Raw genomic sequence first — 12413 nt, forward strand, 5'->3', positions numbered from 1 at the left:
CATGAGCACTAATATTTGAGATAGCCATTCAACAAGCAAGAATAGGAATTAGCAGGAATATAGCATCTTGAGGATTTTTGGAGTGTGAACAATGATCTTGTAGGTATTTTATACTTTAAAAATTCTACAGGACCATTGGGTGCCATCTAAAAATCACTCACATGCTGTAGTACTTCCTCTTCACCCACTGAATGGATTGAGAAGATGTCTTTGTTCCTGTGTAACCATTGAAATATTTCTGCTTGCTGACGGCTTATCCCAAAGTCTTTACTCCAAATCTAAATGAATATCCTTTCTTGACTATTTATTCATTCTCTGCAGATAAACTAGATTCAGAAATTTCACGACCATTGGACTAGTACTTTAAAAAAAAAATTTCCTTAAATGACTGGTAATTTGCTTTTTAATTACTTGATGAAATCATAAAATTCATTCCACAAACTTGAAAGATGTAAGAAGAGAACTGTTCACTGCCTAGCTGCTATAGTATATAAATACTTCAGTAACCGACTATAAATGAAATATGAATTCAATAAAAATAACATAAAATAATGCTTTATATACATAAATGTACTTGAAAAGTAATTACATAGCTATAAGTTCCACTTATACAGCTGCTTGAATAAAAATTTCCTGGTCTTGAAGCATGGGTCTGAAAGGGACATAGCTGAGGTGGTTTCTTCACAGATGAAGCAGGTTGCGAAGGGTTGCTCGTAGTAGCTGGTCTTATAGGCTTCTAGGAAGGAGATGGCCGAGTCTGCCTTGGAATGTTTGAGCGAGAAGGAGCTGCTGATTTAGTCAATGCCTGCTGAACGAGATGACCATTATTATTGGCTTGATACCTGTTGAATGGCTGTATCCAGTTGATCCCTAAGGATATTTCTCTGGGATTCCAGGATATTGACACTCCTCAAGGATAACAAGGAGTCAACATCGACAGACCAAGCTACCTTGAAGAGGGCTGCATCTCCCCTCATCAGCAGGATATCAAATCACAAGTTCACAATCAAATGATTAAGGTACGATATGGCCTTAGCACCAGATGCAACAATCTGATGTAAAATGCACTATTGACTATATTTCTTGAAGGAGAAGAAATTCTAGCCACTGCCGTAGACCACAAGTGAAGCAATGAGATAGTTTGGAAGGCAGAAGAGGCAGTCGACTGCATAGCAGCAACTTTGTGAAAGGTAAGGGAATGACACCTCTAATCTCGCCTACCGATTCAGTAATCGAGAGTTCAATTTCCTGTTCTGCCAATGTGGAATCAGAGGAATGTATTTCTGGTGATTACAAATTAATTTCTCGATATAACGTGGTTTGGATCCCACAATAAGCTGTAGGTCCTGCTATTTTTATAATAAAAATGATATTGTTATAATACAATAAAGTTTCATACATACTTACCTGGCAGATATATACATAGCTAAGACTCCGTCGTCCCCGACAGAAATTCAAATTTCGCGCCACTCGCTACAGGTAGGTCAGGTGATCTACCGGCCTGCCCTGGGTGGCAGGACTAGGAACCAATCCCGTTTTCTACTCATATATTTTCTCTTCCACCTGTCTCCTTGCGGGGAGGCTGGGTGGGCCCTAATCGTATATATCTGCCAGGTAAGTATGTATGAAACTTTATTGTATTATAACAATATCATTTTCATACAATCAACTTACCTGTCAGATATATACATAGCTGATTGGCACCCTTCGGTGGAGGGTAAGAGACAGCTACTACTAGAATAGACAGGTAAACAACATCTGTTGTAGGTATAAATTAAAAACCTTGGTTCCTACCTGATAGGTGGTAGACTCCGTGGGTGTTTTCCCCGTAGTCTGCATCACCTCAAGAAACTTTAGCGAGATATGTGATCTATGGCCAAGAATTCTTGTGGGTCTGCCGAAGGGGTCTTATCCACTTACTCGGCAGAGCCTGAAAGGACTTTGTCAATGGGTGCTGATCCACTTACATGACAACACACCTTATTAAGGAGCAAACAATCAATCCCGACCACCTGATCCTAACCACCATGTTAGTATTAAAAATTGCTCAGAGTTATCCCCAACACTTCGCAACAACCGTAACTCAAACCACAATGCACAAGTACACAATAATTTAAAAAAAATTTTCTATTACAAGATATCACAAGAGTTCCTTACTGAACTGAAGTGACTGGACGCTTGTGCGACAACTGCACTTGTTCAGAAGAAAGTCTAGAACATATCTATATTTAAGGTTTCTATTACAAGATATCACAAGAGTTCCTTACTGAACTGAAGTGACTGGACGCTTGTGCGACAACTGCACTTGTTCAGAAGAAAGTCTAGAACATATCTATATTTAAGGATTGTTGTAAGCTCCTGTACCCAGGATTGTGCCCGCAGACACAAAAGGACCTAATGAAAAACATTTTTCATAGGTCACACGCACGTCCTTCAAATAGTGAGCCGCAAACACAGAATTACATCTCCAATATGTCGCTTCCAAGATATTCTTCAGCGACATATTTCTCTGAAAAGAGAGAGACGTTGCCACTGCTCTCACTTCATGAGCTCTTACTCTTAGGAGTTTTAAGGAATCATCCGTGCAAGCCTTATGAGCGTCCATAATTACGTTCCTGACAAAAAAGGCTAATGCATTCTTAGACATAGGTCTTGATGGATCCTTCACTGAGCACCACAGGCCTTGTCTAGAACCTCCCAACTGTTCCTTTTTCTTTAAGTAAAACTTTAATGCCCTTACTGGGCAAAGAGACCTCTCCGGTTCCCTGCCGACGAGACCCGATAATCCTTTTACTTCGAAGTTTCTCGGCCAGGGTTTCGAAGGATTTTCATTCTTCGCTAAGAATAATTCCTTGAAAGAACAGATGGCTGAATTTATATTGAACCCGACTTTGTCACTATGGGCGTGCAGTTCGCTAACCCTTTTTGCCGTTGCCAGTGACAAAAGGAATAAACATTTTCTCGTTATATCACGAAACGAGGCCAAATGTAGGGGTTCAAATCTCTCTGAAGTCAAGAACTTCAGTACTACGTCTAGATTCCAGTTAGGGGGAGAAGTCATTCTATACTTCTTGGTCTCAAATGACCTAATCAGATCATGCAGGTCCTTATTGTTTCCCAAATCTAGGCCTCTATTCCTAAAGACGGCCGATAGCATACTCCTATAGCCCTTTATCGTGCTACGGAGAGCTGCGACTCTTCCCTCAGAAATAACAGATAAAAAATCAGCTATTTCTGCTACAGAGGTACTGGAGGAGGACAACTTCTTTGACTTACACCACCTTCTAAAAACTTCCCACTTGGATTGATAAACCCGGATAGTGGAAGTTAAGTTCTCCGGGCTCTAGCGATCGAGCTTGCTGCTTTACTAGAAAAGCCTCTCGCTCTGACAAGTCTTTCGATAGTCGAAAGGCAGTCAGAGCGAGAGCGGGGAGGTTTTGATGAAACCTCTCGAAGTGTGGTTGTCTGAGAAGATCCCTCCTTTGTGGAAGGGATCTGGGGAAGTCTACTATCCACTCCAGTACCTCTGGAAACCATTCTTGAGCTGGCCAAAAGGGGGCTATCAGGGTCATTCTTGTCCCCTTTGAAGTCACAAACTTCCTGAGTACTTGCCCCAGAATCTTGAATGGGGGAAATGCGTAAACGTCTACCTGAGACCAATCTAGTAGGAAGGCGTCTACTGCTAGAGCTCTGGGATCTTCTACCACTGAACAGAAGACTTCCAGTCTCCTCGAGAGGAACGTGGCAAAGAGGTCGACATGAGGAGTTCCCCAAAGAGACCAGAGCTTGAGGCAAACTTCTGAGTGGAGGGTCCACTCGGTATGAAGGACCTGGTTCCTCCTGCTCAGCCTGTCCGCTCGTACGTTCCTTACTCCCTGAACGAACCTCGTCAAGAGAGAGATGTTCCTCTGGGATGTCCACAACAGAAGTTCTCTCGTGAGTTCGTAAAGGGCATACGAGTGAGTACCTCCTTGCTTCCGAATGTATGCTAGAGCGGTTGTATTGTCCGCATTCACTTGAACTATTTTGTTGCAAACTAACGGTTCGAAGCTCTTTAGAGCTAGGTGTACAGCTAGCAGTTCTTTGCAGTTTATGTGCCAGGACACTTGAAGAGCATTCCAAGTGCCTGACACTTCTCTCTTTCCCAAAGTTGCTCCCCAACCTTTTTCCGACGCGTCGGAAAACAATACAAGGTTTGGGCTCTGTATTTCCAGGGAAGTACCTTTGTTTTCCCTCAGTGGGAGTAACCACCATTCTAGATGTCGTTTTATCAGATCTGGAATGGGAAAAAAGTCCGAGAGTAGTCCTGTCTTCATGTTCCACGAACTTCTGAGGAAGAACTGAAGAGGACGGAGATGAAGTCTTCCTAGGTGAAAGAACTGTTCGAGCGAGGAAAGGGTCCCTAAAAGGCTCAACCATTCCCTCGCCGAAGTCCGTTCCTTCCTTAGGAAGAGAGAGACTTTTTCTAAACCTCTCGCTAGTCTCTCTTGAGAAGGAAATACTCGAAAACCCCGAGAATCCATCCGAATCCCCGATAGACCAAGTTCTGGCTGGGGATCAGTTGGGACTTCTCGAGGTTCACGAGTAATCCTAAAGTCTTTATAAGGTTTAGTGTCACATTCAGGTCCTCCAAACACTGTTCCTCTGACTTTGCTCTGATAAGCCAGTCGTCTAGATAAAGAGATATACTGATTCCTTTCAGATGAAGCCATCTCGCCACATTTTTCAAAAGGTTCGTGAAAACCTGAGGCGCCGTCGACAGGCCGAAGCACAAGGCTCTGAATTGGAAGATCCTTCCCCCCGTCATGAAACGGAGGTACTTCTTCGACGAAGGATGGATCGGGACGTGAAAATATGCGTCCTGGAGATCCAGAGACACCATCCAATCCCCTTGGCGAAGAGCCGCCAGGACTGAAGCAGAGGTTTCCATGGAGAACTTCTGTTTTTGAACAAACTTGTTCAGAGCGCTGACATCCAGAACTGGTCTCCATCCCCCCGAGGCTTTCGCAACCAAGAAAAGACGATTGTAAAACCCCGGGGAGCTTTGATCCAGCACAAGTTCTATAGCTCTCTTGTCCCACATCTGATCCACCATTTGTTGAAGAGTATCTTTCAACACAGGGTCCTTGTAATTGGCGGACAATTCCCTCGGAGTTGACGTCAGGGGAGGATTGTCCAGGAAAGGAATGAGATATCCCTTCTGAAGAACCGACATCGACCAAGGATCTGTGTCGATGCGAGTCCAGGCTTCCGCAAATCCCGGAGCCTGGCACCTACTGGTGTTTGGAGGAGCGCCACTTCACTTTCCCCTTTTAAAGGGGCGGAACGACGGCTCGACCTCTCTTCTCGGTCGTTTTCCTTTTAGCGGTAACTCTAGTTGGAGGGCCGCCTCGAAAGGGCCGAACAGGAGTAGACGCCACTTTCTTTTCACCCACCATTACTGGTCTCTTCTTCCTGGACGATTGCAGGAGAAGATCTTGAGTCGCTTTCTCCGTCAGCGATCGGGAAATATCCTTCACCAACTGTGACGGGAACAGAAAATCAGACCTAGGGGCGAATAACAAAGCTGCTCTTTGTGAGTGTGATACTGCTTTCGTCAAGAAAGCGCTAAACACAGATCTCTTCTTCAAGAGACCTGCTCCAAACAAGGAAGAAACTTCCCCTGAGCCGTCTTGCACCGCCTTGTCAATACATGACAGAATTGCTAGGAGAACATCCGGTTCTAGCCCTTCAGGGGCATGAGCCTTCTTGGACATCACCCCAAGGGACCAATCTAGGAAGTTAAAGACTTCTAGAATGTGAAAAAGTCCCTTGAGGAGATGATCTAACTCTGAAAGGCCCCAAGTAATCTTAGCCGTGTGAAGGCTATGTCTCCTGGATGCGTCTACCAGACTGGAAAAGTCAGCTTCAGCTGAAGCAGGGAGAGTGAGACCCATATTCTCCCCAGTCTGGTACCAAATCCCTCTCTTGCCGGTCAGTCTAGGGGGAGGCATGCAAAAGACTGTCCTTACAAGCTCCTTCTTAGTAAGCATCCAGTTATCAAGCGATTGCAGAGCTCTCTTCATAGAAATCGTCGGTCTCATCTTCACGAAAGCCGACGATTTCGGAGTCTTCGAGCATGAAAACAGAGAACGAGGCGAAGGAGGAGCGGCAGGGATCAACGCGTCTCCGTATTCCTGGAGAAGGAGAGCTGTCAAGACTTTGTAGTTCGACAGTCCTTCCTTACTGTGAGACTCGTCCTCTGATTCCTCTTCCATAATCGGATCAGCAGGAGAGACCACTTCTCGTTCCTGGTCTTCTTGTCCAACCATTCTCTCTACTGGGGACAAACTCCTAATAGGAGAGGGGCTAAGAGAGTGTAAAGAGCTCCTATGTTCGACTGGCTCTTCGTACTTGGCTGGCGCCTCGCGCTTGTCTGGCGCCTCGCGCTTGGCTGGCGTCTCGCGCCTGGCTGATTCCTCGCGCTTGGCTGGCGCCTCGCGCCTGGCAAGATCCTCGCGCTTGGTTAGCGTCTCGCGCCTGACTGACTCTTCGCGCTTGGCTGGCGCCTCGCGCCTGACTGGTGTCTCGCGCCTCTGAACCGTCTCGCGCCTGACTGACACCTCGTGCCTTGTTGAAGACTCGCGTCTTCCTGAAGTCCCCTCCTTGCGTGACAGATGTTCTTCTTGAGCCTCACGCTTGGATGAATGCTCACGCCTGTTTGTAACTCCGCGTTCGGCTGAAGCTACTGATCTGGCAGACGTATCCCATCTGGGAGAATCCTCTCGTCTGCAATGCGTTTCTCGCTTGTCTGACTCTCTCTTAGAGGACGCTTCTCGTCTGTAGGACGCCTCGCGCTTAGCTGTTGCTACGCGCTTGTCTGGCGGATCCATATCTTCCCACGAGTCTCTATCTGAGATCTCAAAAGACTCACGTTTCGCAGGAGCCTCACTCCTGGTGGGAGAAGGAAGACGAGTCTTCTTGACCGGCAGTCTGACGTCTTTCTTACGAGGAGGATCCTTCGAAAGGACTCCTACTAGGGCGGAAAGCTGTTCCTGTACCGCCAAAATGATCCTTTTGGACGCTTCTCCTGCGTCTTCTTGAACGGGAGAGGTAGACCTCGAAGGCGTGTTGCCCCCATCATGGAACGGCGAAACCCTCTTCGCCTTCTTGATAGAAGGAGGTTCTTCTTCCGAAAAGCGTTCCGGGCTTGAATCCAAACCAGGATCTCTCCAGTGCCTTTTCAGGGGCCTGGACAAGTCCGAATCCTTCCACCCTCGTTTAGGAGAGGGAGAAGCGGACGAAGAGAAGCACTCTCTGAGGACGCTTTTTCGATAGCGGTCCTGAGCAGGCTGTCTATGCACAGCACCTGCTGAAGGGACGCCTGACCGGGGGGAATTCTCCACAACCTCCGTACGGCTTTCGACTTTCCTTCTCCTCTGGGCTTGGGAGCTTGGAAGAGGTCTAGGCCTGGGAGCGTCGCAGAGACGGTCAGACGCCCCCACCCCCTCCACAACACTGGGGACACTCACTTCACTAAAGTCACTCTCACCATCCTTACCTTTTATGGTAGCCCTTTCGGCTTTCATCCTGAGAATCGTAGCCTTCAGTTCAGCAATTTCCGAAGCTGAATCTGAATGTACAGTCAGTGAGGGTCCTGATAGAGAATCATAATTAAGAGAAGAGTTAGAATTGTCTAAAGGCTCAATAGGCCTTGTACAACTACCCGCCATCTTAGATGCAGCCCTTCTGACTCTATCCCTTTCTAACTTCTTCAAGTAAGAAGTTAGAGTCTTCCATTCCTCAACATTCAACCTTTCACACTCATGACAGGTGTTAGAAATAGAACAATCAAAACCCCTACATTTGCGACATACAGTGTGAGGATCAACCGAAGCTTTCGGTATCCTCACCTTGCAGCCTACATTCACACACATTCTCACACAAACACTTGAATCAGACATTCTGAAGAAAATAATCAAAAAGCAAGTCCAAATCCAGTCCACAGTAGCGAATGCCAAAACAACGATCCAGGTACTTCACCAAAAGTCCACAAAAAGATGATCAATTGCTTAGAAAAGCGAATTCCAGTCAAGAGGTGGCAGCAACGATGTTGATACCACCGGCGACAGAAAATATATGAGTAGAAAACGGGATTGGTTCCTAGTCCTGCCACCCAGGGCAGGCCGGTAGATCACCTGACCTACCTGTAGCGAGTGGCGCGAAATTTGAATTTCTGTCGGGGACGACGGAGTCTTAGCTATGTATATATCTGACAGGTAAGTTGATTGTATGAAATTAGAATTTATATGTACTAACCAAGTAATTACGTGGCTATAGTGTCTACTTTTAATGACAGCTTTAAATTGTTTTTTGGTGTAGGTAAGTGCCTTGCCCACAATCAGGGAAGAACAGGTACAACTTAGTTAATGAGCCCAGTACTGGAAATTACAGGTGTAACACTTTTCCTGGTAGTAATGAGAAAAGTTAAAGTAAGTTTTCTGCACACTAACTGAAACTTATCTTACCACTGAACGTGAATCTCGAGGAGATGAAGAAGTGGAGTTTCGAGTATTTCTATATTTCATGGTGTCTGATACATCTGCCATCAATTTTTCTCCTTCTTCTTCATCATCAGCATCTGAACCATCATCCAACAGCGGAGAGAATGCAAATCTCTGTAAAGAATATTAAGTTATGAAAAGATTTTTATTCTTAAAAAAATTTAAGTTAGCACACCACTTTTATAAAAATAATACAACCAGCAAGATCCAAATATGTCTATGACAAATACTTAATTTTTTTTCATCATTATTATTATTCAACATGAGTAAAGCTTCTTAAGGGGGACGGCTGGAACCCCTATATATGGGGGTATAGGCCAAAAAATGCAAAGTCATGAAAAAATTCATGGAGGTTTATATGGCAATTGAGGATACGCATAAGAAATATTTCGTCAAAATTCCTCATACTTTCGTAGCTACAGGGTAATTAGTTAACGTAACTCAATAAGCCTAAAACATTGATCCGTACAAGAAAATGCAATATTTCTTCTATTATCGTAAATTTTCATAATTATTGTCAAAGAAATTGGGAGAAATGGCATCTGTAGACATTCCCCGAGTCGAGAAGGGAGACTTCACTTCAGTCAGGTAACAAGTCCAACCATCAGTGCGAGCACAAACTTCAAGTAGTCTACATGTTTGATTTCACCTCTGGCATTCGCTTGCTTTAACGTATGTTTATGTATGTTTCGGCAAGAATTTGATCATGCCAATAAGGAAAAGACAAGGAAAACATCTCGCTAACATACAAACGAAGAAAAATCACTCAAGTATTATTACAGAATATCATAATATATACGCGTAGTTAGTGAAGATAGTGAAGAGAGAGGGGAGGGTTGCGTAGGAAGGGTTGCGTAGTAACGCCCCCGTCTTGCCTGACAGCACACATCACACTGTGCCCAAGGCTACGATCTTTGAGCAAAGAGATCTTCTTTGGGGAAGAGGGTCTTGTTGACCTATTAGAGATGTTATGTCTCACTGGTCTCTTTCGAGGTAATTGCTGATGTTGTCTTACCTCATTAAAATTAGCCTGGCTTCCACATGTTTTCCTAACTGCCTGCCAGACTAATCTGTCGTTAGTATCCAATCTTCTTCTATCTATAGAAGCTTCCAGTATACCCTTTGGTAACAGCAATTGCGACTGTAGGATATCCCCATTCCGCATTGCTAATAGGGAATCCAAGTCAATAGTGTGGCTTAATCTAGCCAATGCTGCATCTCTCCTCATCAACAGGATATTAGCCCATACATTGGCAATCAAATTTGTCAAGTACGCAATCACTTTGGAAACTGATTGGAGCAATCTGAAAAACATTGTCTCATCCACTAATTTTCTTGTTGCTTCTGAGCATACAATTTTTGTAACTGCTGTTGACCAAAGGTCTAACCAAGAAGCAGTCTGAAAGATAGAAAAAAGCTGTTACTTCCAATGTAGCAGCCTCCTGACAAGACATCGACAGGCATTCCATCTTAACTTGATCCAAGGTTAATCCAAGTTTTAACCTTACCACATCTGGGTTAATTTGTATTGGTAGCAAAGGAACCATAGATGTCACATAATATTTCCTATATTTCATCAATGGCAGGGGAATAAACTTAAATGATCTATCTGATCTTAACGAATTATCTCTTTCAGCAACCCGTGCATTGACATGATGTAAAACTGACTCCACATGACTTGAGCAAGGTAATTCATACAACACCGTATCCTTTTTCAGTCCAAATACCATATTGATTCCCAGAGGAAGTATATATTGGCAGATGTCTCCAGACTCCTCAAAAGGTTATTGAATTGATGAATCAAATCAATCACCTCCACATACGAAGTCAGAAACTCCTGGTTTTCCCCTTCCTCTGGTTCCAATGTATTGTGTTCGGCTGCAGGAGATGCTAGTTCACATCTATCCTCTGACAAACATTCAGATGCGTCATGGCTGTTCGACCCTACGACCGCGGAATCTTTGATCTCTGATGGCCGATGTTGGCTCGATCTTGAATAGTCAGTAGGAGAACGTGACTGCCTAACTGCTTCTATGCTAGCGGATCTAGAGCAAGAGCTCCATCTATTCCTCCTAGATGATGGTTCTCTCGAAATCGAATTAATTTTCTGTCTATCTCTATTAATATTATTCAAGGTCATTGGACTATCATCTCTGACGGCCGTCGGGGAAGTGGACCCTGATTTCTCGTCAAGGCGAACAACACTTTCCATCAGTGTATCAGGAGAGGTTACCAACTCTTTATTATTTGACCTTTTAAAGGGAGCTTTCTCATCCTTCCTTCTTATTTTAAGAGGTCTTACAGGAGAAACTGGTATACGTTCTCCGTTCTTCGTTGAATGCTGCCCACTCACCGTTGATTTTCCCAACAGCAGTGGAGTCTCTACTAAATGTTTTGTCCTCACTGTTGGCATCTCCGCAGAGGTTGCCATTTCAGCGGCAGTCGATGCTTTAACCCATTCAGACACCTGTAAATGACTTCGGCCGTTAGTATTAACTTTACTAGCCACTGCCTTCTTCACTTTGTTGCTGACAGGGATGTGACAGTCCTGGCTTGAAGATGAAGAATTTACTCTTCTCCTCTTGGCACGAGGATCAGTCACTAAGTCCCATATCCTCCAATGCTTGACTGGTACACGCAGTGATGTCATTGAATTTTGCGATGACGCCGAACTAGAGGAAGAAGACAAGGAAGAAGATGAAGAAGACGACGATTCACATATTTTCTTTTTATCTTTCTTATCTATTTTGTCCTCTAGAGCTTGTAATTTCTTCATGACTGTGTACCAATGAGTCAGAAAGCGTATTCATCTCCAGAGGCAACGAAGCAGTGGGAGAAGCAGTAGGCTGTGACATCATGGAGTCAGCCATGCCCATGTGTGACGTCGGTTGTGATGTCACCACGCTTGTAAGGAGAGACTGAGCGGCTACTGCTGGTATCCCTGCATGAGCTGCAAAACTGTTTCCAAAGTTCTGCACCGCCGGAAACATCGGTGTTGTTGTCGGTGCCATAGCATTTGCTCCCATAAATTGCAGGCCAGGGGGATGCGGTATGGAGAAGTTATGGAGTTCCATTTGACAACGTCTGTGTGTGTGAGAGAGAGAGAGAGACAGACAGACGGTAATTGGTGGTTGGATGGTTAACGACTGAATTGGCTGTTGGCGAGTTCTGGGTTGTCTGCTGGTGTTGTTGGAGTTTAGAGTTCTGTGTTTTGAGTTGTTTTTTAGTCAGTCTTTGGTGAGAGCTGGTGATAGTAGTGTTGGCAGCAGTCTATTGAAGGCACTGAAAGTCAGATAAGTTGTGTGTTTTTGATTTGTTGTTAGTTGTTGTTGAGTTTGATGTTGTTTGCTTGGGAGTTGTTGTGCCTGTGCTATTGGATTTATTGTGCGTGTGAGTTTCTGTTGAGTTATGTGTGAGTTGTTATAGTTGAGGGTTGTTGTTGTTGGGAGTGGGGTGGTTGTGATCCCTGGGTGTTGTTAGTGGGTGTGTGTGTTACCTTTTCGTGTGGTTGTGTTGTTGAGTTGTGGTTGAATTCATTGTGGTTTGCTGTGTTGTTGGGTTGTGGTCCTTGGTTGTTGTGTTGTTGAGTTGTGGGGTTATGGTTCTTGGTTTTGTCTTGTAGTTTCTGGTCTCAGTGACCTCGACCAGTGGACAGCACAGCATAGCCTGGAGTATCTGGAGTTGGTACATACATGCGTGATTTTTTTTTTTTTATTTTTTTTTCTGTGTTGGTATAGCTCAACTGTCCTGTGTGAATTCTGTAGTGTAAAGAGGAAAGTGTGGCTGAGTGTGAGTTTGGCAGCTGGAGTGATTAGGTTTATGTGGGGGGGGGAAAGAATTTGCCCGGCAGTTTTTAAGCTTGCGATCCCG

General features: G+C 44.6%; 1 protein-coding gene across 1 annotated transcript in view; it reads right to left on the reverse strand.

Moving 5' to 3' along the window:
- Positions 1-12413, reverse strand: part of LOC135197498 (transmembrane protein 87A-like) — a 212774-nt gene that overhangs the window by 14073 nt on the left and 186288 nt on the right. Inside the window, exon 11 of the mRNA XM_064224561.1 lies at positions 8508-8657. Within this exon, the coding sequence (XP_064080631.1) occupies positions 8508-8657 (150 nt within the window). The remainder of the gene's footprint in view (positions 1-8507; positions 8658-12413) is intronic.

The sequence above is a fragment of the Macrobrachium nipponense genome, chromosome 21 (genome assembly GCF_015104395.2).
Source record: "Macrobrachium nipponense isolate FS-2020 chromosome 21, ASM1510439v2, whole genome shotgun sequence".
Taxonomy (NCBI): Eukaryota; Metazoa; Arthropoda; class Malacostraca; order Decapoda; family Palaemonidae; genus Macrobrachium; species Macrobrachium nipponense.